This window comes from Nymphaea colorata, chromosome 12, assembly GCF_008831285.2.
Source record: "Nymphaea colorata isolate Beijing-Zhang1983 chromosome 12, ASM883128v2, whole genome shotgun sequence".
NCBI classification, from domain to species: Eukaryota; Viridiplantae; Streptophyta; class Magnoliopsida; order Nymphaeales; family Nymphaeaceae; genus Nymphaea; species Nymphaea colorata.
In genome coordinates, this window is record NC_045149.1 from 6993246 (window position 1) to 7019720 (window position 26475).

At 37.1% G+C, this 26475-nt stretch overlaps 1 protein-coding gene across 3 annotated transcripts; it reads left to right on the forward strand.

Moving 5' to 3' along the window:
- The first annotated feature begins 346 nt into the window (after positions 1-346).
- Positions 347-26475, forward strand: LOC116265495 (protein NO VEIN). 3 transcript variants are annotated; one of them, XM_031646118.2, is made up of 13 exons: positions 347-983; positions 3175-3512; positions 5434-6166; positions 9646-9756; positions 11646-11823; positions 13453-15239; positions 15394-15606; positions 15866-18103; positions 18763-18872; positions 22517-22916; positions 23011-23325; positions 23442-23699; positions 24802-26475. In XM_031646118.2, the coding sequence occupies exons 1-13, from the start codon at positions 351-353 to the stop codon at positions 25867-25869; spliced, it is 8382 nt and encodes a 2793-aa protein (XP_031501978.1). In that variant the 5' UTR covers positions 347-350; the 3' UTR covers positions 25870-26475. The 3 variants fall into 3 exon arrangements, 2 of the variants coding, with proteins under 2 accessions (XP_031501978.1, XP_031501979.1); XR_004175079.2 differs by lacking the exon at positions 24802-26475 and having other exon boundaries at positions 23129-23325; positions 23442-23581; XM_031646119.2 differs by lacking the exon at positions 3175-3512 and having other exon boundaries at positions 871-983.

The following is a 26475-nucleotide window of genomic DNA, read 5'->3' on the forward strand; positions in this document are numbered from 1 at the left end:
TTTTGATATTTCTTTTACAAATTCAATGATCATGGTGCCACCATCCTTAATTAAACTTTTATGGTATTTTACAAATTTAATTGCATAGATAAATGTAATGTAAAATCTTGAACACCATCCTTTTTTATTGATGTTTGCTATAGATCCAATATATATATTTATATATATATATATGACAATACGACGGATCGTTAACAACGAAAGTTCCCAACCGAATCGTCTCGCTGAGATGCCTTTAATTATCGGCCTTCGGCTAAGAGAGTGTGGCGTAAACCGTCTCACCGAGACGTGAAATAACGTTAAAGTTTTCCCTCCTTTCAAAAGGCGGCAGAACTTCGCGCCTCTCTCTCATGGCCGACCGTCGAGGCTTCTCGCGGCCGAGAACTGCCGGACCGCCACCACAACTACCGTACATACCGGCGCCGCTGCAACCACCAAGCTTATTGCCGTCGCAACCACCAGGCATAGAGACCCTGCTTCACAACACTCTCTTGTACTCGACTTCCGGAAACCCTAACTTCATTATCCCTTCCAGAACCTTCGCCGTTCCGCAGCCTCCCTTCGGCTCCACAGCCACCACCCCCAATGGCCTCCCTTTACCAGTCGGGGTGGTGGGGCCTGTTGGTTCCTCTCAGTTCTTCGGAAATCCTAATTCTAGTTTTAGCCCCACGGATGCTGTTGGCGCGTCTTTTCGTCCCTCGCCAACATCTGCTGGCGGCGTTCCTCCGTCCTGTCCCGGTGGTACCCCTGGCCTTCGCTTTCCTAATTCTAACCATAGAGCTAAGAGCAAGGAGGTTCTTGATGCAATTGACCGTGCGGTCCAGGAGGCTCAGCAGGAGGTCCTGGCTGCCGGGGAGTGCGTATCTACTTGGAAAATCACGCAGGCTGCACTTCTTAGGCTCAGCGCCGACTCTCTCGAATCGCTTGGGTTTCATTTTCAGGAAATTCCAACGTTAAGGAAGATCATGTCGTTGGAGTCGAAGGTAAGTCCTTAAGTTGTTGTTTACGCATCTGAATTTTGTTTATTTGTCGCCCTTGTCATTCTCTGCGTTGCTTATCCTCTATCATGCGTTAGAAATTACCGGGATTCAGTAGGTGGCGTTAATGCTTGAAAGTGCCGGGGCCAAGACATGGTGGCTGAAGTTTGTCCGCGGTGTTGGTGTCTGTGGCGTCCTGTTGCCGATGGGTTATTCCCATGGTGTTCTTCGTTTCACGTTGTGTATGCTGTCTCAATGGTTTTAAAATAGGTGGACGTGGAGATGAATGCGTTGATGGCTACCATATTAAGTTGTTCTAGAGGTTGGTCTGTTGAAGGGTTGTGGTATTGGTCTTCTCATGGCTGCTGAATTTAAATGCATTGCGTACCTCTTGCTTATAAGTTCGTTGAATGTGCTGGAAGAATTGAGAAGGATATGCTCTGAAATGAGTAAGTCGGTGGATTTAGGCAAGTAAAAGCTAAGAAGGAACAGGAATTGCTTTCATGGAGAAAGGATGATAGAAAATAAATAATGGTTTTGTTGAAGAACTGCAGATGATTGGGCTCAATGAGTAGTACAGACTTGAGTTACTGCTTAAGCTTGGTTGGTTGCGCACACAAATTAAGCTGGGACGAAGTTCAAGTAGATTAACTCGCTGTGCAACTTTAATTGTGTGCATCTTTCTGTCAAAAAGACTGTTGCGTGCGCCTGAACCTGATTGTGTCTGCATTTTATGCACGTCTCCAGGCCCACAGTTTGAGGTTGATATACAATAGAATGTTGTGTCTGTGTTTCTGATAACATGCAGACATGCGTGCAGGTTTGATGAAAAACACAACCATGGTTCTGTCAACGACTCAACATTCACTTGTCCATGTATGTTTTTATATGTGGCATATTGGGGGCGTCCTTTCGTTGTCAACCTGGTTCCCTAGATACGCCCATCATTTCCTATTTGCAACTTGAATAGTACTTTTACAAGCCAACGTCCGTATTAGTTGAAAGAAAGGGTACAAAAAGTGATTGTTTAATCAAGTTCTTAAAAGTTGTAGGTTCAGGTGGTCACCTGAACCAAAACATGTCTTTTACTTGTATAACTGTGTAGATCACATATTTAATGCCTTCACAACTATATGATCAATTGATTGAATCAAAACATGGTGCAAATCTCTCTCCCTCTCTCTCACATTTGATGTTTAGTTGCTTATCCTGTTCATAGATTCATACAGAATTGGAGATACATGTAGACGCTCTAGCCAAGTTGGTCATGTCTTTTTAAGAGTTGCATCATGAATCTGTAAATTTAGCAATAATTTATTCTTTGGCTGTGAGTGTTTGGGCATTTTGACTTTGACAGTTTTGGTCGCCTTACACACGAAAAAGCATCAGGACTTCACCTAGGGGCTAGTAGCTCTAGGCAGTCCAGAACAAATAAGAGCATGGTAAAATGTTATAACTTGCTGTCGATGCCATATAGTCATATGACATGCATGCCAAATCCAGCGAGTTTAAAAATCTAGCAAATGGTCCAACAGTTTATCACACATGACACAACAGATCAATCTAGAAATAGAAGCAATATAGGTTGGTGAATTTGTTCATTGGACACATACACCTTGATCATAGGTAGAATCATAGAACAGAAAAATCTATGCATATTATATTACCGATATTTTTCAAACATCTAGTAGTCACACTGAATAAAACTGAGCATACAGGCATTTAACAGCATAGAACAATACAAAATTAGGTTACTTGAACAGCTATATAGAAGGTTAGTAGTCTTGGAAAATCTGAACAATATACTATGTATTAGCAAATAAATTGAAAAGTTAATATCAATAAATAACTAACATGCCTCATTTGGTAATAGTAATCTAAAAAACTCTAACAAACGAATATTTGACTAGATGAAGTAGTTATGCAAAAAAGATGTGAATTCATCTGTGCACAAATATCTACATTTTGTAAAAATGCATGACAATAACATTTGTGCATGTAAATGTGTATATATTCTCACGCTTGAGAGAAAGTATAGTTTTGTCCATGTGTCTGCATGTGCATGTGATTTTATTGTGAAATCTGATGTGACAGTGGGTGTGCTGCTCTCCTAGGGAGCTTCTTATGGCGTGTGTTTTTCCCTTCTTGTTTTATATGTTGTATAAGTTGTTAAATCTCATATTTTCATTGAGTGTAGGTCAATGCATTTATACATTGCTTTGTTGCGGTGAGGAGAATAGTTAGTCTGCATGATCTGGACGTTGAAATTTGCAAGAGAGAAGGTGTGGGGAAATTTGAAGAACTTGGGATGGGTTCATTGCTTCGTCAACCACTCATTAAACATTACTTTTCAGTTCCTTCAGATACGAAAGAAATTTTCAAGATTTCAAGCGACCAGATAATTTATTACCTTTCTGAATTCATAATTACTTGTAAAGAAAAAGATATCCCCATCAATAAATTTTTGGAATTCATGATGGGGAAATTTTCGATTAGTACACCAGAAAAGCTATGTATACGGATCCATGGTCTGGGGTATGTATTTCCTCCCTGGTATGCTTTATATGGTTGAATTTGTGAAACTATCAGCTTTTTGGGCTTATATTGAGCACATTGTGAGAAGATTACCTCTTCTGAAGTGTTCCAAGATGTTGGGATTTCTTGTCCTTTGCTGTTTATAATTTTTTACAGTCTACAGTATCATCAACATTATTTGCAATGTTATGTCATGGGAATTTGGAATGCACTTTGGAGAATTAAGTTCTGATTTGGTTTGTGAACTTAAGCTTTCCTTTTGGTTGAAGCTTCATACCGGTTTCACTAACTAATTAGATAACCCATTGCATTGCATGTGTCTGGCCAAGCTTTCTATTTGTCTGCATGTAACAATTAAACATACATTTCTTGCATACAGACACCCTACATGAACACATACTCATTTATTGGCATGTATGTAACTCTGTGTGTGCGCATGCATGTGTCTCTGCTTGCATGCATATGTATGTATGTATGTATGTATGTATGTATATATATATATATATATATGTATACAACAACAGACACACAGATATATACACATAAATACATATGTGTATATTATATTAAGATAGAGAGAGAGAGAGTGATTGATAACTAATGGAGCAACAGTACAAAAACAAAATGGACACCGCTTGTTTTCTTGGTTCCATTTGATTTTGCAATTGTAAGTGAAGGAGGAAAGTTGAACACCTTAAACATGTGGACATGATTGAGGCATAGAAGCAAAAGGTGGACCAAAAAAGATAAAATGCTGCCATTGCTAACTGGATTTTGGCTGGGAGTGACTTGAATTTGCTCATCATCTCACCTCCATAGTTATATTCTAATGGAGTGATGAAGGATATATATTAACAGATCAACTTGCTCAGTTGCTCTGCTAACTTTCAGAAACTGGGCTTTAAAGTTTAAAGGTAAACCAAAACCAGGCTTTTCTCAGATGTCAACCAAACAACGTTCAAATGCAATCTAATGTCTAATGACTGGTGTTTTGATTCTAAAGCTAGTCCAAACAGGGCCAAGTATGCATAATACTTCATCAGAGGATGGATTATTAGTTTTAGAGGTGTAAATAGAGGGACAACATGTAGAATGGTAAAAGAAATCTGATGATGATGGAAATGACAATGCATGCACGCAGATGTAGAACCTTCATCTTATATTGTATTCAGGATTTGCTACAGCCTTAATACATGAGATTTTAGGTTATATTGTCCACATCTCTGGGATGCTTCTTAGAGCACATATAGTACTGGATGGTGCTGATTTCTATTGGTTATTCAACACATTTTCTTGCCATGTCCATTCTTGTTTGTAAACCACAATTTTATATGTTATTTCATACTGTTCTTTTATCACATTTTCAGGAAGGCAACCCCTTCTTAGTAATTCATTCTACTTGAATAACACCCTAATAAACTTGTAACTTATAAGTAGCAGGATGTGCTTTCTAATACGTTAGATAAGTAGAAAGTACAAAATTGTCAATTTCATGAGTTATTTGTTGAGCTCATTGCATGTAAATGAACAAGTTTGTCTTTCTGCAGATTGTTCATTTTGTATGTTACTCATAAGGAGGACAGTTGCTGATTTTGACTTCTCACTTTCTATTTTGCAAAATTGGCATCATGCCATTACATAGTTGAGAGGAAATGTAGCAAGATAAGAGCATGATTATGAATATCTATTATTGTTAATGGGAACACGATAATTCTCAGGCATGTGGTTCCTTGTTTTGCATAACTACTTATCTAGAGCCTGGAGATACCATATATACTGTTTGTGAAGCTATTCTCCAATTATATGGTTATTGACAGCATTGATTTTGGTTAAGGTGGTTTTAGTTTTCCTTCTTCTGTTATTCAGTGGTTTGTTAATGTGTTAGTTGCTCCAATAATTTGCTGTCTTTGTGTGCTTACAGGTTGTATATTTCTTTGATTAAAGAAGCAAGGAAGAGTGAAAGAACTGCATATGAGAAATTCCTTCAGACATTAAAACATGACTTTGATGCACGAGCCCACAATGTTGATAAGGCAAGACCACCTTCCAAATATACTCAGTCACAGAAACAAAAACTTGACAAACGATTCAATGCCATGTCTGAGCGTATCATGTCATTTTCCTCTATCAATAAGGATTTTAAGCCAAAACATATAAGATTTGTTTCTTCTAGCTCAGACAACTCCAGTGATGATGTTGAAGATGATGACAGTGATGAAAATAATTATTCATGTGGAGTTGAGGTAAAATCATCTGGAACTAAAAGTAGCTGCCCTTATCCATCAGCAGAAGAGGAGAGGACACGGCTTGGACTGAATGCTGGAAATCATGGTTCAAATGATGACAGTCTGAAAAATGGAAAATTCTCCGGTAAGAAGAGAAAATGTGATGGTGGTGTCAATAATTCTTATTCCAAAAAGAAGACGTCTGAAAAGGGTAAAGCCGATGCAGTTGTATCTGACTTCAAAGTGCGAACTGACAAAATTGTTAAGGCATCTGGGGTGAAAATTCTCCAGAAGAAAGATGAAGACCCTAATAATTTTATGGCCTGCAAAGTACCAGATGAACAGGATATTTTCGATCTCACAGATAAATCTCTTCAAAAGTTCATCACTACCTGGAAAGAGTCTTGTAGAGAGCAGTCCACTTTAGAGGTTTGCCGAGCATACTTGTTCTAGAGAATTGTTCCTTGTGTTTGATTTCTTCTGTTTATGCATCTTTTCTGTTTGCAACTATATGATTTGCATATCAGATGTAAATAAGAATCCTTTTCCTGATGCTGCTTTGTTCTCTTGAAGGTTTTAAAACTCAGAGACTGGGGACTTTATTAAGGGTGAATTGACTTGTACTTACAACTGCATTTTTCACATCAAGAATATTTTTCATATGTATATGGTAGTGTGTTTAGTTCATCTCGACATTGATATATGATATATACGTATAATGTATATGTTCACGTGGAATACAATTTCTGGCAATATATATTTACTAGATCCACATTGTTAGTATATGAATATGCATCTTTTATGTCTACTTGAATCTTTGGTTGAGTGTATATACTCAGGCATGGGCACAAACATGTATACATAGTTACCTATGTGTGTGTGGGATGCCATATTTACCCAAGTCACCCTCAATCACTTCCCTTTTAAAAAAACATATCAAAACAGCAAAAATTCTTTGTATTTTATGTCTAATATGCACACTTATGTTGTATACATGAATGACTTGATTAAACCAACCTGTGATTAGGCTGACTAAAACTGGGCTGACTGGGATGAAACTCGGATTACTCAGCCAAGTCTTGTCAATTGCCATTTTTTCTATTTCCTTCACCAGGTTGAGCACCGATTCACTTTGTTGGCTTGAGTGATTTTTTAAACGTTGGTTCTGTTTGTCTTTTATCAGCATTCAGGATAATCATTCAAGGCCTATGTAACACAGACACTTCTAAAAGGTAGAAATACACGTCAATGCGATACACAACACTAGTGCTGGTATGGGCCACTGCTTGGACATGGCAGACTTAATTTTTGTAACTTTTTGATACATTTTTGTATTTTTTATGTGTCTTGCACCCAAATTTTTTGAAAGTAATTTGCAGCCTTACCCATACGAGCACCCGTACTGGCCACCATATCTGTACCCATGTGACATAGGCCAAGGCACATTTTCTTCAGGCATGAAGAACAGAGAGGGGTAGGCAAACTATGGCTGCCTTTTTTCCAACATGAATGCCCTATAATTTTATGCATTTATTTTGGTTGAGGCATCAAGTTTTACATCTATTGTGTTTAAGATGATTTATGTATCAAATTAATATGTAGATATGACTTTTAGTGTATCATAAAATTAAAGAACATAAGTCACAAAAGTGAGGATAATTCATAAATGGTTCAAAGGATCAGAAATCATGTTGAACTCAATAAAGTGCGAATCCCTTTTTGTATAGGAGAAAATTGGGGCAGCGGAACTGATTAACACTTACTAGACCTGGAATACTAGATTTTTTATCTTTTGCTCTGTTTTTGTTATTTTCTTGCACATTGAATTGTATTCTGCTTCCCAGTGCCACTGCTTGCTTTTGTAAATAGGAATGAAAATGGTTCAGATATAGCTGAAATCTTCAACCGATCAGAATTCGTTTATTTATATTTGGTACGTCATTTCAAGTATGGTACCCAATCTTGTTGCGTTTGTCAAAAAAAAAAAAAATTGGAGTTACCTCTGGCTTCAGATTTGGATGTATTGCTGGATCTCATGTTATGGTTAGTAATCCGTGTATGAAAATGGGAACTACATATATCCTACTTAATGCTAGAACAGATGTTGTTACATATCCAGAAAACCAATAGATTGGTGGATCTGGAACGCTAGTAAGAACATTATACATTTAGACAGAAATATTGAGCATAAAGAAAGTAATAGGTCCAACAATTTTCTGGAAGATTATTAAGTGCAGTGCATAATCTGATAAGGCAAAAGTCATATTTTATACCTGAGGAATGTTGTGAAATACATGAGGACCGTTCGTCTAATGGTTTTTAGATTCAAGAGCTGGAAAAGTGATGCAACCAGTCAGATTTGAATCTGAGTACTGACTATCAATTTACAGCACGATTTGGTCTTGATAGAACTAAGATTCCTTAAGACTCCAAATCCACATCCTGGTCCATTGATAAAAGAACTTCAATTAGTCAGATTTGGTATAGCTTATATCTAAATGAAGTGTTATATGTCTACACTCGACTATAAACCCTGTCTCTTATGAGAGGAACAGATGAAACGTTGTGGATTATATGTCTGTGTGGGGGGTTTATTTTATGTTCTTCTTTGCTGATGTTCCTAAGCAGTGTTCTGGACTCTGGTAGTCTAAACGGTGTATCTGATGTGAATCCTATTTGAGGAAGGGGAAATAGATGCAGTGGGAAAGGCTAATGCTTAATGGATGAGGATCAGTCTAGCAGTTGATGCATATTGAATGGCTGACACTTTTACTCAAGGGCTTGCTTTTGGTTCACTTTGACTTTTGAAGAAGTGTGCTTCAAACAGGCTAATATAATTTTCATGTGGTGGGAACTTTTTATATTTGGTTGCCGACTTTCAAGGACCTTCATGCTGGCCAATATTTCACATGTCTTTCATATGCTAGGCTTTAACTGTCACAGTTGTCACGAGATTTTCGAAAATTTCCCAATATTTATGAGAAAAACAAATAAAATGAAAATATCAAGAAAATCTTACGAGGTGTTCATTTTCAAAATCTCACAAAAATGAATATCTCGTGATTTTTTGCTATTTATTGATGATTTTTTTTGTTTTTATTAGTTTTTCATTTATTTTATTTTTTTCTCAGTTTAACGATTTTTATTTTTAAAATCTGCCTACATTTTTTCCCAATTTTTTTGAGAAAAATAACTTTGCCAAAAAATACCTGAGAAAAACCTTGCTGATATTTTCTCGAGGACGAGATTTTGTGACAATGCCTTTAGTTCACAATTTTAATGATTGTTGTCAAAATTCCTTGATAATTGTTGGAAATGGTTGCTGTATTCTTCAGTATTGTCAGGCAGCAGTTATCCTTCGCTAATATACACATGATGGATACTGTACGGAATGAGTGAAACTGGAGTCTTAGAGCACAGCAGAGTGACTAAATAGTTGGACTAGGACGAGACATTTGTCTTCATTGTCATGATCCTAAACGGTATTACATTAACCACTTTATCTTGTTTATCCGGTTGCTAATTTGACTTGATTATTGAAGGTTATGATGCCTTTTGGGGTATGTATGAGATTCATATTATGTGTTATTTATTCTCTTTGTGTTTTTCAGTGTGTGGGAGCATTTTGCTTTTTGTCTCACACTTTAGTGCTTGCTGGAATCTCATTTTCTTTGGTTGGGATCCTGCAATTGAAATGGCTTAGATTTGTGCAACTATATATTCTCTTTTTCTCCAATTTTGTCAATTTGTGTTTTTTTTTGTTTTTTACTTTCCTATATTCAGCAAATTGCTTTTTCCTCTTTTGAGGTTTTCAATAATATGCTGCTATACATTCTTTTTTTTTTCCAACTTTGTCAATTTGTTTTTTACATTCCTACATTCAGCAAATTGCTTTTTCCTCTTTTCAGGTTTTCAATAATATGCTGCTCTTCTACAAGTTATCATCTAGCCAAAGTGAACACAGAAAGATCAGGAGGCTATTTTCCTCGTATCCTGGGCTTGGCTTGCTAAATGTTGCGGTAAGCCTGCTTGGGTTGCCATCAATTAAGGTTGCTCATCACTTATTTGTGTATCGGCCGTCCACGTAGACGCTCATCACTTATTTGTGTCCCACCCATCCACTTAGGCCACACATTTTCTCTGGCTAGAATTTGGACAGGTGGGACTACACAGACAATCAGACGAAGCACTTGTAATTAAACAAATTAGCAAAGTAAAATGGGTGGTGACCAGATGTCTGCTTATTGCTGTCTTGTTCATGAAGTGATCTAGTCACAATTGCTTATGTAGTCATTTGTAGATTTTGTGAAGCAAACTTTGGGCTTTATATTGAAGGTTAGTACCATAGGTCTAGATGTCGATTATGTTTTCCAGAACATGCAACATTAAGGCGATTAATTCAAACATTTTTAGGGAGAAAAATTATGTTGAGAATATTAAAAAGTACATGTATATAGACGTATTTATATGAATACTAACTAGTCAACTCTCTTTAGATTCTGTTTTGATGGCAATGAATAAAATAAATCTGTTAAAAATTAAAATTCAAAAATGCACTTGGAGCGCTGACTGTTATAAAAACACACTTAAGATTTTGCTATTGTTAGATTCTCCAATTTTTCCCATGGTTAAATAAACAGAGTGTTCTTTGGTCATTTTTGCTGGACCGTTGTGGTGGTAAAAATATCCATTTGCCCATAAAGCACAAAATACAAAACACTTTACGTTTCCATGAGAGGAACAGATGATTGGCCTTTTTTCTTTTTTCTTTAACTGTTAATAGTAAATGAGAAGACGATGAAGCAAGAGCTGTAGCATACCTAATATATTGCAAAAGTTGAAGAGATGAGTAATGAGGAATTTGAGAACCCAATAGTGAACAATGATAAAAACTTAATTTAAGGATATTTTTGTCAATTTGTTCAATTCACTTTAGGTTTAAAGTGCTCAAGGTTGAGCTTACAGAAATTGATTCTGATTAGGTTACAAACCTTTAGGTGACTTCTTAACAATGTTGAAACCTTAAGCGTGCTATCAATCATCTCTAAAATGTTAAGGCATGTTTTGAAAATTTCCCACTAAATATTTAGTGGAGCCTGGGTCTCTCTTCTCTCTCTCTCGCTTCCTCCTCCCTCCTTTCATACAAACATACGATTAATAGCAACATCATATTTTTGTAACTGTAATTGTGGATGAGTTTCTAGGAGTTTCGACCAATAAGAATGGGTTCAGTCCTACTGAGTCATTATCTTGTATCTCTAATTGTTCATTTTTCAATTGTAGTATAAGTGTAAACTAAGTCAGACAAGTAAGTGTGATTTGCCCATGTACCGGTGTCGATACGTGGGTATGGCGACACAGGTACGTGGGTATGGCTGCATTTTACATATAAAATTATATTCTGAACTTAATTTTTTCTTTACTTTTGATTTTTCCCTTCTTTTATATTTCTCTTCCACCAACATGCTATATTTCCTCTCATTTTTCTTTAGTTTTGATAATTTTTGTGGATTATTATATATAATGTGTATATTGATATGTACAGTTTGTTGTATCCCTGTACCCAAATTTTCTAAATCGCCATACCCCTACCCTACCCACATCTTTGTTCCCGTACACATATCCTGCCCATACCCATGTGACTCAGGTAGTAAATTTCAGCTTTTGATGATCTTTATTTTCCTTTTATTTTCTGATCCTTTGACTTTTTTGGTATCTTGTTTGGCTAATTCTCCATCTTTAGCAACAATTTATTGTGCCATATGGGTACTTGTGATTTCCCTTGCAATCAAGTTTTATTTTCTGTGCTTCTTCGTCTAAGGCATACAAGCATGTGGAATTGCCTCCCATCACCTTGGCTGACCAAAGGATGGTAGAAGTTGAAAATGGGTTTGTGTTGATCTTGTAGGTGACTTCGATGAAGCGAGGAATGTGGGATAGTTTATATGATTCATTCCAAGTTATTGATGTCAATGGACTTACCAAAGAAAGAAGCACTCGGTCCATTGAAGCCATAGAGGTGGAACCTTCTGCTAAGTGTGAGGTGCCATCGAGCGGAAGTGATCACTTTAAATCACATGAAATTAGTAAGTCCATCTCTTCTTTTTATGTGAATTGAGAAGGATTGTTGCAAGTCCATCTCCAGGCCAGAAAATATCTGTTCCCATTAAGAAGAAATGAACACATCCAGTCATGCAGACCTGGTGACATGTTTCATGTTTGCATTGTTTTTGCTTTTCTACAAAGTTAATGTTTGAAAAGGGCAAGTTCTCTATATTACCATATACTTTATGCAACTTGAAAAGCAAATGTGCACATAAAGGTGGACTATGGTCAATGTTGTGAAGTGCGTATTTGTTTGAGCCAATAGGTACACTGTGTCTTGTCATATTGTAAACGTATTTTTCTTAGTTCAATGAAAATAAAAAAAAATCTGGGAAAATCAGGAGAAGTGTTCTATGGAAAATGCATATCACACATAAATATAGGCCTGTAGCAATGAACATTCATCAATTCAACATAACATAATCATAATGTCGTGAGACTTCAATGAGAAAGAGGGAGAGAGAAACTACAGGCCCATAGACAGAAGCGACTGTGCGCAATGGCATAAACTTTCCATCTTTGCCTCAGGAACATGGGAAGCCTGAGCTAACTTGCTTTGTGCTCGGGTACTCAAGTGCCTGACAGGTACTCAGCCTGCCCAGTCTTAAACCATATACCATATTCCTTTTGATGATGAGAGAAGTACTCTTGCTTCTTGGATATGTTGAATTCTTGGATAAGAGTGGTGCTTGTTTACCATGTCTTGTTTCAATTGCCATTGATGTAGGCTAGCTCGCTCCTTAGCTTAGGAAGTTTGTCTATTCCTTCATCCTTATAGCGAGGGCATGCAGACCCAGTATTGACCTTTCGGCCGCCACGAACATAAAAGGCTTAAATTGATCCACCAAGTGAGGTCTGTGGACTGAGTGTTTGTAACCAGTCTCATGCTATGACATAAATATTCATGTTTATCATTTAAAACGATAAAACATGGATGTCTTTTTTAAATGCAGATTCTCGAACAACATTATTCTTCAATAATTAATAAAAAATTAACATTAGACTCTAAATAAATAAATTGAATATATTATGATTAATGAGGCAGTGATAGGAAGATGCAAGTATGGAATATAGGATCAAAATCCTAACTACGGTCTGACATTCATGACATCATCTGCATTGCATATAATTCAACTTTAACTGTATGTGCAGAATATGTTGGTGGATCCAATGCTCTGGACGTAGTCTAGCAGAGTTCTCTTTATTCTCTTTGTCCCACTTGCTATTCCTGTTTGAACTCTAGACCTAGCTTTGTTTGCCCTACCCTATCTACCAGTCCTAGCCTTTACATGTTTCTTATGCTCAGGGCGGAAATGGATGCGCAACATTGCCCAGCATCAGTGTCCTGTTTGCTCATCTATCAGTGGCTAAATATCTTGCCGCTTACCAGGAGCTGCAGGAGAGAATACACTATTGATTACCTTCTAATCTTAATCCACAGCATGAAATTTCCTTACTTAGGTTTTAGGCTACGGTGAATTAAGTTGGTTAAACATCCCTTGTTGACTATCCATGCTGAGTGTCTTGGATCGTCTGTGTGATTATATGTTATGGCCATGTGTGTTTTTTTATAAAATTTTTGTATATAACTGTTTCTCATTGGATTTCAGGTGTTTGTGCTGATGACATATGTAAAATGATCATTGAGTACTTTAGTTTTGATAGATACATGCAAGGAGAAAGGACTGATGCTTCAGAAAAGAAATTAATATCTTTGAGAGGGATTCTGGGGTGTGAGACATGGATCGCAAAAAAATTTTCTGTTGAAAAATTTGCTCTTTTAGGCTATGGTGAATTTATTGAATTCTTAGACAAGTATATGCCTTCATTTTCATCTGAATTTTGTAATCACCTTCTTGGAGGGGAACATAAAAGGAATCCTATTTCAGTTTCTATGAATAATGAACAGTTGTCAGAATTTATTTCTCAGACCATGGCTGATGTAAATAGCAGCAATATTTTGACCACGGGAAGCGTCTCCATCCTTCTTAAGAAACAATTTCCTTCAATGAGTTTGCAGGTAATGGGAAACAATTCAGATGAGTTCGTAGATCTTTTGAAACAGAAGAAACTTCATGCTTCTAGAAATGTTGTATATTCTGCTGCACTATTGGAAAGTTCATCATACCTTGTTGATTCTTTGGTTCCTAGAAATGGTCTTGCACCCGACCCAGATGGTATGGTTGGAGAATTTAAACAGAAGGTGGGCTCTCATGGAGCAGCTTCTGGAAAAGATGCTATCGAGTGCTTACTTAAAGCACCCATGTTCTCAGATCTTCTTGCTTGGTCTCACTGGGACATCCTATATGCTCCTTCCCTAGGACCTTTATTGGAATGGCTGTCAAGTGAGTGCTACAATAAAGATTTGCTCTGTCTAGTGACAAAAGATGGGAAGGTTATCCGGATTGATCATTCAGCCACTGTCGATCAGTTCCTTGAAGCTGCAATTCATGCTTCCTCCTTCAAAACAGCAGTTAGTTTTTTGTCCATTTTGGCTTTGTATGGGGGGATGCATCATGCACCGGTGTCCCTTTTGAAGTGCCATGCATGCCATGCAATTGAAGTAATACTAAAGAATGCCAAAGATCTCCAGGAAGTTAATTGCAAGTACAAGTTCTCTGTTCTTGGTAAGCCTTCTCCAGGGTCAAGTATCTATGAGACTTCCAGTTACAGCTCTTTCACGTTTGAAGGAAGTCATTCAAAAGTTAAACTAAAACATGCTTTAACTGAAAATATAAATAAATTAGATGAAGGAGTTACTCTGGTTGCTAGGTTTATTCTGGATTTCCTATTTTATCTGCCATCTGAATTTCGTGCTTGTGCTGGTGAGGTCTTCCTTTCTGGTTTGCGTTCCACAATTCCAGATGCTTATTCAGTCATTTTAGATGAGTGCTTACAAGTTGATCAGTTTATGATGCTTCACGACCTTGGCCTTTCACTTGGAATAATAGACTGGATTAGTCATTACCATGCGTTCACCACTTCAGAACATCATGCTGTTTCCTCTGATTGTCATACTAATAGATACTTCAAGGATCCTGCTCATAGTGCAGATCATGCATGTGAAAGATTTAATGGAGCTGTATCTAAGGGATTTCCATTTGCCGATGAGGATGAATCTCATACTGGAGCTTGTAATCTGGACAATGGAAAGGATATGAGTGCAGATTGCATTGTGAAACATGGTCATGATCTAATTCTTTCCTCAAAGTCAGCTAATGAAGAAGATGCCTATTATGTCATAGAATCCATTCGAAGGGAAGAGTTTGGACTAGATTCGAGTCTCGCTTGTGCAGAGGCTAGCTTGCTGAAAAAGCAGCATGCCCGTCTCGGCCGAGCTCTATGTTGCCTCTCAAGGGACTTGTATTCACAGGATTCACATTTTATACTTGAACTGGTAAAATATTAAATATTATTTGCTGATAACTGATTTTTCTGTAATTCTTTCTTTAATGTTTTCATGAAGGCAATACTCCATGGAATTTATGGTTTATCTTGCTGTCTTGTTTTGCACTAGAGCTGTTGAGATTTTTTTTTTAAAATTTATACAGGTTCAAAATGCTGATGATAACATATACTCCAAAGACGTGGATGCTGCACTTGCTTTTATTCTTCAGCCCAACGGAATTGTTGTACTGAACAATGAGGAAGGTTTTACGGCTGAGAATATCAGAGCACTTTGTGATGTTGGAAACTCAACCAAGAAAGGATCTGCTACTGGATACATTGGTCATAAGGGTATTGGCTTCAAATCTGTGTTTCGGGTGGGTAAGAAGGCTTTTTCTCAATTATGTTTCCTTTGTTGTTAAAGGTACTTGATTGTTACTCAGAGACAGGTTGATGTTATAAGCATCACTAGTGTCCTTTGGCTATTACTATATGATCAATCATCAAAGAGATCAATTGGATTATGTGACAGTGAAAGCATGCAGCTGTTGGTTCGTTTGCTACTTCTTTTTCCAGCTGTTGAATATTTAAGCTTGTTATAGTTTTCTTTGATGTGCTATGATCTGATATTTGCAGGTTACAGATGCTCCTGAGATTCATTCAAATGGATATCATGTCAAGTTTGATATAAGTGAAGGCCAGATAGGTTTTGTACTACCAACAGCTATTCCTCCTTGTGATGTCAACCTGGTTGGAATGCTTGTATCTGCTGATAATCAAGCAGATGATGCTTCCTGGAATACTTGCATTGTGCTTCCTTTCAAGCCAGCATTTCAAGAAGCTGCTGCTATGAGAGCGATTTTGTCAATGTTTTCGGATCTCCATCCTTCTCTGTTGCTTTTTCTTCATCGCCTCCAATGTATAAAACTGAAGAACATGATAAATGATTCACTTATAGTGTTCAGAAGAGAGAGAGTTGGTAATGGCCTTGTTACTGTTACTCATGGAGATGAGAAGATGACTTGGTTGGTTGTCCAATCGAAGCTGAAGGCGAACAGTATCCGTCCTGGTGTACAAACAACTGAGATTGCACTAGCTTTTACCCTGAAAGAATCTAGTAATGGAGAGTATGTGCCACAACTAATTCAGCAACCTGTTTTTGCTTTTCTCCCTCTTAGAACATATGGCTTAAAATTCATTCTTCAGGGTGACTTTGTGCTGCCATCTTCTAGAGAGGAAGTGGACGGAAATAGTGCTTGGAATCAGTGGTTGCTATCAGAATTCCCAGGCTTATTCCTTATTTCAGAAAGATCCTTTTGTGATCTTCCTTGCTTTAAGGACAATCCAGCAAAAGCTGTATCAGTGTATATGGCATTTGTTCCACTGATGGGCGAAGTTCATGGTTTTTTCTCCAATCTTCCTCAATTCATTATTTCAAGATTACGCATGTCAAACTGCCTTCTTTTAGATACACAGGATGTTGAATGGGTTCCTCCTTGTCGAGTGCTAAAGGGCTGGAATGATGAGGTTCGGCTACTTTTGCCTGATAAGCTGTTGCATGACCATCTTGGGCTTGGTTATTTGCACAAGGACATTGTTCTTTCAGATCCACTTTCAGAGGCACTTGGTGTCCAAAGTTACGGACCCAGCATCCTTATTGATATAATGAGATCTGTATGCACCAAAGATGAAGTGAAATTATTGGGTCTGAATTGGTTAGTTTCATGGTTGTGCATTTTGCATGACTCCCTATTAGTATGTTCTTCTGACTTCCAAATTGCTTTCAACAGTCGAAAAGAACCTCACTATATCAATGACCTTAAAAGAATGCCATTCCTTCCACTCTCAGATGGTTCATGCAGTTCACTTTCTGAAGGTCCAATTTGGTTACCTTGTGACATGCTATTTAGTGGTCATGAAGATGATCAGCTTTCCAAATGTTTCCCCACTCTGTATGCCAAGCTTCGTACTGTGAATCCTGCCCTTTTTACCGAAAGAATTAGAAATTCTGACACTAAAGAATCGCAGCTCTCTATCCTTGTACAGATGCTTCTCAAAATTGGAGTCCAACGAATGTCAGCACATGAATTGGTTTGGACACATATCTTGCCCACAATTTCTGGTGGTGGGGTACTGGGCAAGGAGAAGGAATTGATGGTCGAATACTTGGTATTTATAATGCACCATATGCAATCATGCAGCAGTTGCAAGGTTGAAAGAACTGACATAATAGCAAAACTGCAGAAGGAAGCTGTTGTTTTAACAAACAATGGTTTTAAATGCCCTCTTTTGGAACCAGTGCACTTTGGGAAAGAGTTCAAAAATCCTGTTGACATGTCAAAATTGATTGGAGACTTGGATCTTAAATGGAATGAAGTGGACTGCATATATTTGAATCATTCTGGCATTCAATCTCTTTCACTTGGAGTTGAAAAATGGAGGGAGTTCTTTGAGCAGTTGGGTATAACTGATTTTGTGCAAATCAAGCATGCATGTGGGAATTCAAGTAATTCAAAATGGTCAGCAAACCTGGATATGGTAGCGATAAATGTTGAAGATTGGGAATGTCCTGAGTTGTGGGACTTATTGTCTGCCTTGTCCTCAAAAAAAGATCGGGAAAAGTGTATGTATCTTTTGTCTACTTTAGATATGCTTTGGGATGACATCTTTGGAGCACAAGTGTCAGGCTACTGTGCTTCCAATTCAGTTGCTGAGAAAATACAAACCAAATCCTGTTTCCTCAAAAGCATACATCAATTTAGGTGGATAGCATCTAGCTTGGATAAAGAACTCCATTTTCCTGCTAATATGTTTTACAATTGTGAAGCTGTCCAATCTATTTTTGGAGCACATGCACCATATGCTGTTCCACAGGTAGGTCACTTATTTTGTCATATAAACCCTTGTATGAGTTGATCCAAGCAATCTTCGTTTAAAATAGAGTTGAGTTACTTCTAATATGTGTTTATTTCGAAGATATGATCAACTGAGCCTGTTTATAGTTCCAATTCGTTTTTGATTGGTTAAATTTCAGATGTTGACAACAGCGATGTCTGGAGTTTTTTCATAAATACAAGTGATATTCTCAAAATATCAGGATGATATCACAACAAATGGAATTTATTGTGACATTTGAAAATTACCAGATGAAAATAGGACTATTTGGAGAAGTTTTTTGTGAGTCCTTGTAAAGAGCATATTTTTACTCTATTTTAAACTCTTTCTTGTTTTTTTTATCATTTTAATAACTCTTTGAAATTTTATTAGTCTCTTATAAGGAAATTTGAAATATTTCTTTGCCATTAAGGTTCATACCTTTTATTATTTTTGTATTATTTTTTAATTTGTAATTCCTAAGATACTCTCAGAGAAAACAAAATTTCCAATTAATACCCGTGGAAATTCTTTCCAGTGAAGGCCAGGAAGAATATTGGACAATGATCTGAAGAAGAAATTGATTAATGGTGTAGATAAAGTCTCTACAGATGCTTCTTTTTCACATTCTGATCATGTCGCTTTTTCATGTTGATCAGGTGAATAACAGAGGACTTATGAACGCACTTGGATTCAAGATTCAAGTTACAATTCGTGATGCTCTGATGATGCTTCATTCTTGGCAGGCATCTAAGCATTTCATTGCCAGGTATCAATGTCCTGTTGATATTTGTTCCTTTTTTTTCTTTTTCTCTTGATCTTTTTGGTGGCAGTTGGCACAACATCCTTCATATGTTTTATTTTGCTTGACTAATGAGATTAATCATTAATCACTTGAAGGTAGCTTCCTGTATCGGGAATATTTTTCTTTTACGTATGTCTGATGGAATTCACATCTTGCTTATGGTGTTCGTTTCATTCTAGGGAAATGCTTTTCATTTCATAGTATTCTTAGAGCTTCACATTGATATCATATAGGCATATATTGTCTGATTTGTATAAGAGCATGACCAGGCTACCCAAAGGGAAATATGTATAAGGTTTTCAACTCAAAGTCGTAGTATCGGTGAAATTGGGTATGTAGGTTTGAAGCCTCTGAAAACCGAATGCAGCAGCTAGATAATGAATTTTTCTTCTGTTTTTTCTGGAAAAAAGTTTTGAACTGAAAGCTTCTCAAATCTTAACTAATAAAGAATATTTATTTAAATCGTTTTACTAAAAATATTAATCATAGAATAGTTATATCTACTTATCTGTCAGTTGTATAAGCAAATTAAATTGTCATATCCAAATGTAAATTTTGAATAACAGACAACAATGTTTGAAACATTAAAACATGATGAAGATGCTGCACATGTTGTCTTGAATATGATTGATTGAGTATAAGGTTCTTTGTCATCAAACTCCTCTAATACATATTGTAGCGTTGTTCTTCAATGCTTATTCATTTATCTTCTCCAGTTCCTTTAGTTTGTGTGTTTTGTTCGGTAAATAAATGCTCAGTCCATAACATTCTTGAAACTTCAGTCAGCTTTGCCTTTTAAATGAGTTCTACAGTGCATCTAAAAGATAGAATCCTGAGGGGGACAAGGGATATAAGGTCATTCTTATGTTCATGAATTTAATTATTTACAAAGCGTTACCTTGATGAACAAAACTGTAGCACTTGTTATTTGCTGCAAGTTGACGAGCTTACTTTAAGGTTGGGTCATAATTCTTAAATTGGATGAGAGTAGATGGAGTGCCTAAGTTTAGGAAATATGTAAAACTGACTTCAGTCGTAGTCTGTGAATTAATATGAAGTTATGAACTATTCAAAATGCTGAAGCGAAATACATCTCCTTGTTATTCTCTGTTCCATATGTGTGAGAGCTGTATGGAATATGAGCATGTGAGGGTCCATGCACTAGTTTAGCAAAGTTCTAGAGAAGTGTGAATCTTTTTCCCTGTTTACATTTGTCTGGAAAATATGACTAATGTTTTCTTGATCCTGTGAACATCTTGTAGCCCTTGTGAGAGGCTTACTTTTGCATGACTAGAGGGCTCGTTGAAAAAATCCTACTAACCTTGGAACTTAAGAGGAAAAAAACTGATGTTGTTTAAGAAGTTAGCATATTAGGTCAAGAATGCAAGCTAGAAATGTGTTGTGTGGCAGTCAGTTCCCCATGTTGTTTGTTTTGTTTTTGTTGTTGTGAGAAGACAAAATGCATTCATACCTTTTAGGATTTGAATGATTTTTCCAGTATGATGAGTCTTACAGGTTACTTAAAAAAAGGGTAAAAATAAAAAGGCGCAAAATGTTCAATTTTGGTTCGGGGGCGTCAAGTATAATATTTGAATATTATAATGGCAAAAAGAGAAAAATATGCTAGCAAAAAGGTTGACTTCACCGCCTAAGGCTGAAGTCAAGTTGAGTTCTTTGGGCATGGTTTATGACTTTATTCTCAGTTTTGGGAGGATGAGCTTTCTAGGGTTTTGGATTTGGGGAAGACTAAAAGCTCGACAGGTTTGGGGGCTTTTGCCTCTGTTGGATATTTGCTGACGAACATCTTATGCTGTTGCTCCTCATATTTTTTATTTTTTTTCTTCTGGCTTTCCACACCATTTGCAGTTTTCTCAGTCTGTTTTGCTCCTTGTTCTGCCATAACAGGTATTTTAACCTTTTTTGACTCATTTTGATAGGAGAAAGTAGCAAAACATGTTGTCCTCTTATGGATGGTGCTTGTTGTTTGATTTTTAATTGTTTTATTCTCTTATTGACCTATCCTATGTTACATGGGTGCGGGTACGTTACGAGTACGGGTACGCGGACGCGGCAATTTTCAAAATTTTTGGATACGTAGACACATTGAATTTTATATTCTAAAAAATTAAATATGATAAAATAAGGGAAAACATTAAATTAAAAACATGTCCCTCCCTCTCTCCGCTGCCTTAGGACGAGGAACGCTCCCTTGGAGTCCACGAGTAACACAAAACAACATAATCCCCAAATCGAGAAATCGGCAAACCACTTACCTGTCTGCTGCTGGACACCACTGGACGTCACCGTGGATCGCCGGATCTCGTCGCCCGCCATTGCTGTCGCCGGTTACAAGCAGTAGCAGCCGTCGCAAAGGTTGAGCGTGAAACAGGACGCAAAAAGAAATTTAGGGTTAAAGAATGTAGGGTTAGAAAAGTGGTTCGGATCGGGTCTGACCCAGACCCGATCCAGAACGTCTCCTGCCATGTCGGAGTGTCGGGATCCGCGTGTCGGAGTGTCGACACGGGTACTTGGCCCATTTTGCCGTGTCCGTGTGTCGTAGTTATTGACGTTGTTTTCTGCCTAGTTTTTTTTTGGTTCTCATTGGACTGCTTCTTGCTTCATTTTTATTTTTTTTGCAATCTTATTGACATTGTTTTTTGTCTGGGTTTTTTATTCGGTTCTGCATAAGGCTTATGAGCTTATAATATTATATATGTTTGGCTACTTATTCATATTTCATAAGTTGTAACTTATTACGGTTATTTATTTTTACTATATATTATTTTAATTATTATATATATTCTCTTTATTTTATTATTTTATTATTCCCTAATTTTTAGGAAGCTTTTAATATTTTTTCCATTTTTTTGAAGATTGCCGTATTATATCCTAGAAAAACCTCACCAAAAACGATATTTGTGACTGGGTTATTCTCTTCAAAAACTTTAGATATGAGGCCATTCCCAACCGTGGGATGTTACAGTTAAGTCCTTCCTTGAGGAACACTTGTCTTTATATGTTGGACCTAGGTCTGAGAATTGGTCTATGAATTTAATACCAGGTGTAAAAGTAGACCCAATTTTTATATGAATGTTCAGACAGGCAGATTTCAGTTTGTGGCCTGTTTCAGTCTGGCACCTGAAAGAGCTACAAAATACAAACAGTTGGACACATATAGCACAGAAGTATATATGGAGATCGTTTTGTTTGAAAATCTTACATGTGAAATTCAGCTAACGTAATTCACTAATGTTGCTCCAAAGTTGTTCCAAAAGTTGGTACACATTGTCTTTGATTCTCTGACGTTGCACCAGGTACTATCATCATCTAGTCTACTTTCCATTTTGGGACTAGTATCTTTCACCCTTTTGGTTCGTATGATCAACTTGATGCATTATCTACTTCTACTTGGATTATAGCTTTGGCTTTGTGTAAGATGTTTCAATGACATATTTGTCCTGTATTTGCCTTATTGTTATGTACCTAACTTTTTTTCAGGATTTTCCCTCTTTCTTGGCAATTTATGTATAGGAAACTCAATTAAAATCGTCTGCATTGCATTTTGTTTTTTTAATAGAACTAAGAAGTTGTGATTTTGTTATTGCCAGCGTTGGACAAATGTCAAAGTTCTATTCATTTATTTGGAATGAGATCTCTAGGGGGAATATGGCAGAACTGGAGCTGTTATCAGGTCCCTTTGTTTTCGTTCCACTTACTAGTTCCTCCAACAATGATGAGGTCATAGCTGGTGCCTTTTTGTCTCCTCAAGAGTTATGTTGGCAAGATCCGGCTGGTGCTATGGACCTAATAAGGGAGTTAAACTTTGAAAATGCTTTGATAGGTCGCTCAAAATATGCTTCCTGCTTGAGCTTATGTCATGTATACCCTCATCTTCATGACTTCTTTGTAAAACAGTGTCTTGTAACTGAAACACCCAAATTTGGTGATTATGTGAAGATTCTTAGAAAATTATCAAGTTGTGCATTACCTTCACAGGCAGCTGCATGTGTAAGTTCCATTCTGGCCATGCCAATCCATTTTTCTGCTGGTACACGTTGTGCAGCTTTATAATAGGCACTTAATTTTGTTTCTATGTTATCAGGTTTTACGTGTTCTTCAGAAATGGGCTGATGACATCAAGTTCGGATTGGTGGGGCCCACAGAAATTTCTCAATTGAAAGAATGTCTTTCTAGATCTGAAAATACCGTGCTTCCTACAGTGCAGGACAAATGGGTTTCCCTCCACCCAGATTTTGGGTTTATCTGCTGGTGTGATGATGAGGACTTGAAGCAGCAATTTAACGACAATAATATATATTTTTTGTATTTTGGCCTCACAAATAATGAAGAAAATAAATTAGTGCCTGAAAAGCTTGCAGCTTTCATGCAAGCTGTTGGTATTCCCGCCCTATCAGAGGTATATCTATAATCTTATTCTAGTATTATTGCAAAATTATGTTACTGGTGGAGCAATTTCACTTCTTACATTTACCGTGTTTTTTCCCTGAATCTTGCACTTGGTCCATTTGGCAGATAGTTTCTCGTGAAGCAGTATTCTATGGTTTGATAGAGGGTGAAGGAAAGTTCCCACTTATTTCTTGGCTTCTTCCATATGCACAACGTTATCTATACAGATTTCATCGTGAAACATATAGTTCACTAAAAAAATCAGAGTTCCACAGTCCAAGTCATCTAAGGGTTATCACAGTTGAAAGTTTGTTTTATAGGCGTGTTCTGAAAGGATGTGAAAATACTTCAAAAAAGAGATTTGAATGCAGCTGTCTTTTGCAGGTATGGAGTTTGTTGTACTTGTTTTTATTTTTTCACATTTGCTCTACTATACAATTTTCTTTTTGTTGGCTGATTCTTTGTATCTATGTTGTTGAAAGTTTTTTCTGATATTGCTATTTTTAAGATATAGTACTGTCATCCAATTGAAACCATTAATTTTTATTGTCCATTGCCTTTTTTCTTATTGACTGGTTGGTTGCACAGGAAAAGTCTGTTGCAGGGGTTTCACTGACATAGTCGCATACCTTGTCAGCTTGTTATTGAGCTGTAGACATTTTACTGCCCTTCATAAGCACAAGAACAACTATCACGTATTTTCCTACTGTTGTCGGAGCATTGATTTTGATGGTGTTTATTTTGTAACAATAAATTTGTTTGTTGTTATTGGTTAAGTGTGTTTTAGGTAGCGCTCCAATTTTGCTGCAAAAATTTGGAGTTCTAATGTCTCCATTTTTACATGCTGATGGTGGATGAACTGTATGTGTGTATATTTCCAGCTTTTCTTTTAGGGGGTGAGAGCTTTTATCAGGAAACAAATGCATGTGTTACACACATATGCTGTTATGCATAACTTTTAATTTTTAGCATTATTAATCTTCTTGGTTATGTATTGTCTGCAGCATCCACATAATGTGGATCATCAGCCTGAGTCTATTACCAACCTGCTTGATAGTATGAAAGTTGGAACCATAACAACCTCGCACTTGCCTGGTTGATTCAAGTTTTCTGTATGGTTTACAACTTTATGTGTTGAACTGCATGTAATGTCCATAATTGGCCCCAACATTCAGCTTGGCAGATTCCAACTCATACTGTAACTTGCTTTATTTGGCACCCAAGAAGGCTAAACATTGATATGCAACATCAATGATTGGGTCTATATATGGTACATCTACTTCAGAATATGATAGATGTATTCCCAAGTCCCCACATTTGGGATGTTTTGCTGCAAGGACTAGATTTTACTATGTTGGTCATCTTCCAGTTCTGAAATGATACTGGCGAATTCTCCTAGTCTTTTTTCATTTGTTATTTCTTTCCTTTATGCATGTTGAAAGTTTTCTATTGCTACTATTCACTTATATTGAAAAACACATTTCAGGGGAACATATTGTACGTAACCAAGGCTGCAGATTATCACTCCATATTCTTGGAGCTTTCTCGCCTTTTCTTTGGTGGTTCTTCAGATTTGCACCTTGCAAATTTTCTCCACATGGTCACAAGCATGGCTGAATGTGGAAGTACTGAGGAGCAGATTGAGTTATTTGTTGTCAACAGTCAGATGGTTCCAAAAATTCCTGATGATGAGCAGGCCTGGGTTCTAGATTATCCTTCATCATCGCAGGTCCTGAATACTTCAATTCCATCATTAACTTTGCCGCCCACTGTTGAAGCCTCTTCAATTTCAAAACACAAGCTGTTGAAGCCTGGAATCAGTTTGCATTGGCCCCCTACAGATTGGAGAACATGTCCAAGCTTTAGACGCACACATGAACATGGTGAGCCTGATACAAGTAGGCCATATCAAGCAGATACACTGGAAGAGAAACTGACAATTCAGATTGATAATTTACTGGCAGAGTATGACTCCTCAACTGCGTATGCTGCATCAACATCAAAAAATGTACATCATACTGAAGGTTTGCTGGAGATGGAGGCTCCAAAAGGTGAGCAGAAGAAGAAACAAGCTTTCCATTCAACTGAGTTACTGATTGGAGATACTACTTTACATTTAGACACTGGTTCCTCAACATTTAATGACAGAGATCAGCTTCAGACTGGAAATCCAAGTGTTGAGCATACTCATAGAACAGGAAGGATTGGTGAACTAATTGCATTTAAGTACTTCACGGAGAAGCATGGCTATTCTGCAATAAAATGGGTCAATGAAGATGTGGAAACAGGTCTGCCCTACGATATTATGATCACTGAGGAGGATGACTCTGTACAATATATTGAAGTTAAAACTACTAGCTCTCCTAAAAAAGATTGGTTTGAGATGTCAGCAAACGAGTGGCTTTTTGCAGTGCAGAATGGTGATTCGTACAGCATTGCACGTGTTGTTCTTAGTCCACCGGAACAAGCAAGGATCTCCCTGTTTAAGAATCCAGTGAAGCTTTGTCAGAAAGATGTATTGCGGCTGGCTATTTTGATGCCTAGAAATCAATAGGTTGGCCATACACCCGTTTTCTGCAGGAGGATGGTCCATTATGCCATCTGTACAGGAAACTTGCCGGCATGTCAGGTACAATTTATTTTTTTCACGGATTATCACTTCACTCGATCGAATGGTGCTGCAATAGCCAACAGCCTCCAGTCTAGTTTAGTGATACATTTTCATGTATATTGCATCATTTATTATATGGGCTGAATAATAATAGGCCGCAACATGATTTGATTTTTTTTCTTACCCTGTATATAGAAGTATATGTTATCATGAGCGAGTAATTTTTGGAAACTACACAATCCATGACATGATCTGGATTGTGTGTGTATTATTTCTTTGGTGGATATCATGGTGAATGTTATTAGATTGTGCATGTTATGCACTTTTTTTGAAAATTCAGAGAATCAAAGCAAGTGTAAACCTTGGTGTTCGGTGCTGGAACTAGGCAAACAAAAACTAACATTCTATGTTGAGTGGAAATCCTTACGATGTTTATTTGTTAAGCATTTTTTAGGTTTGGAGGATTTTTCCAGTTCGAATCAGTCCTTAGATATGTGCAGTATTTCTCTTGAGGTTGCAAACAGCCGCTATCATTAAAGTTGTGTCAGA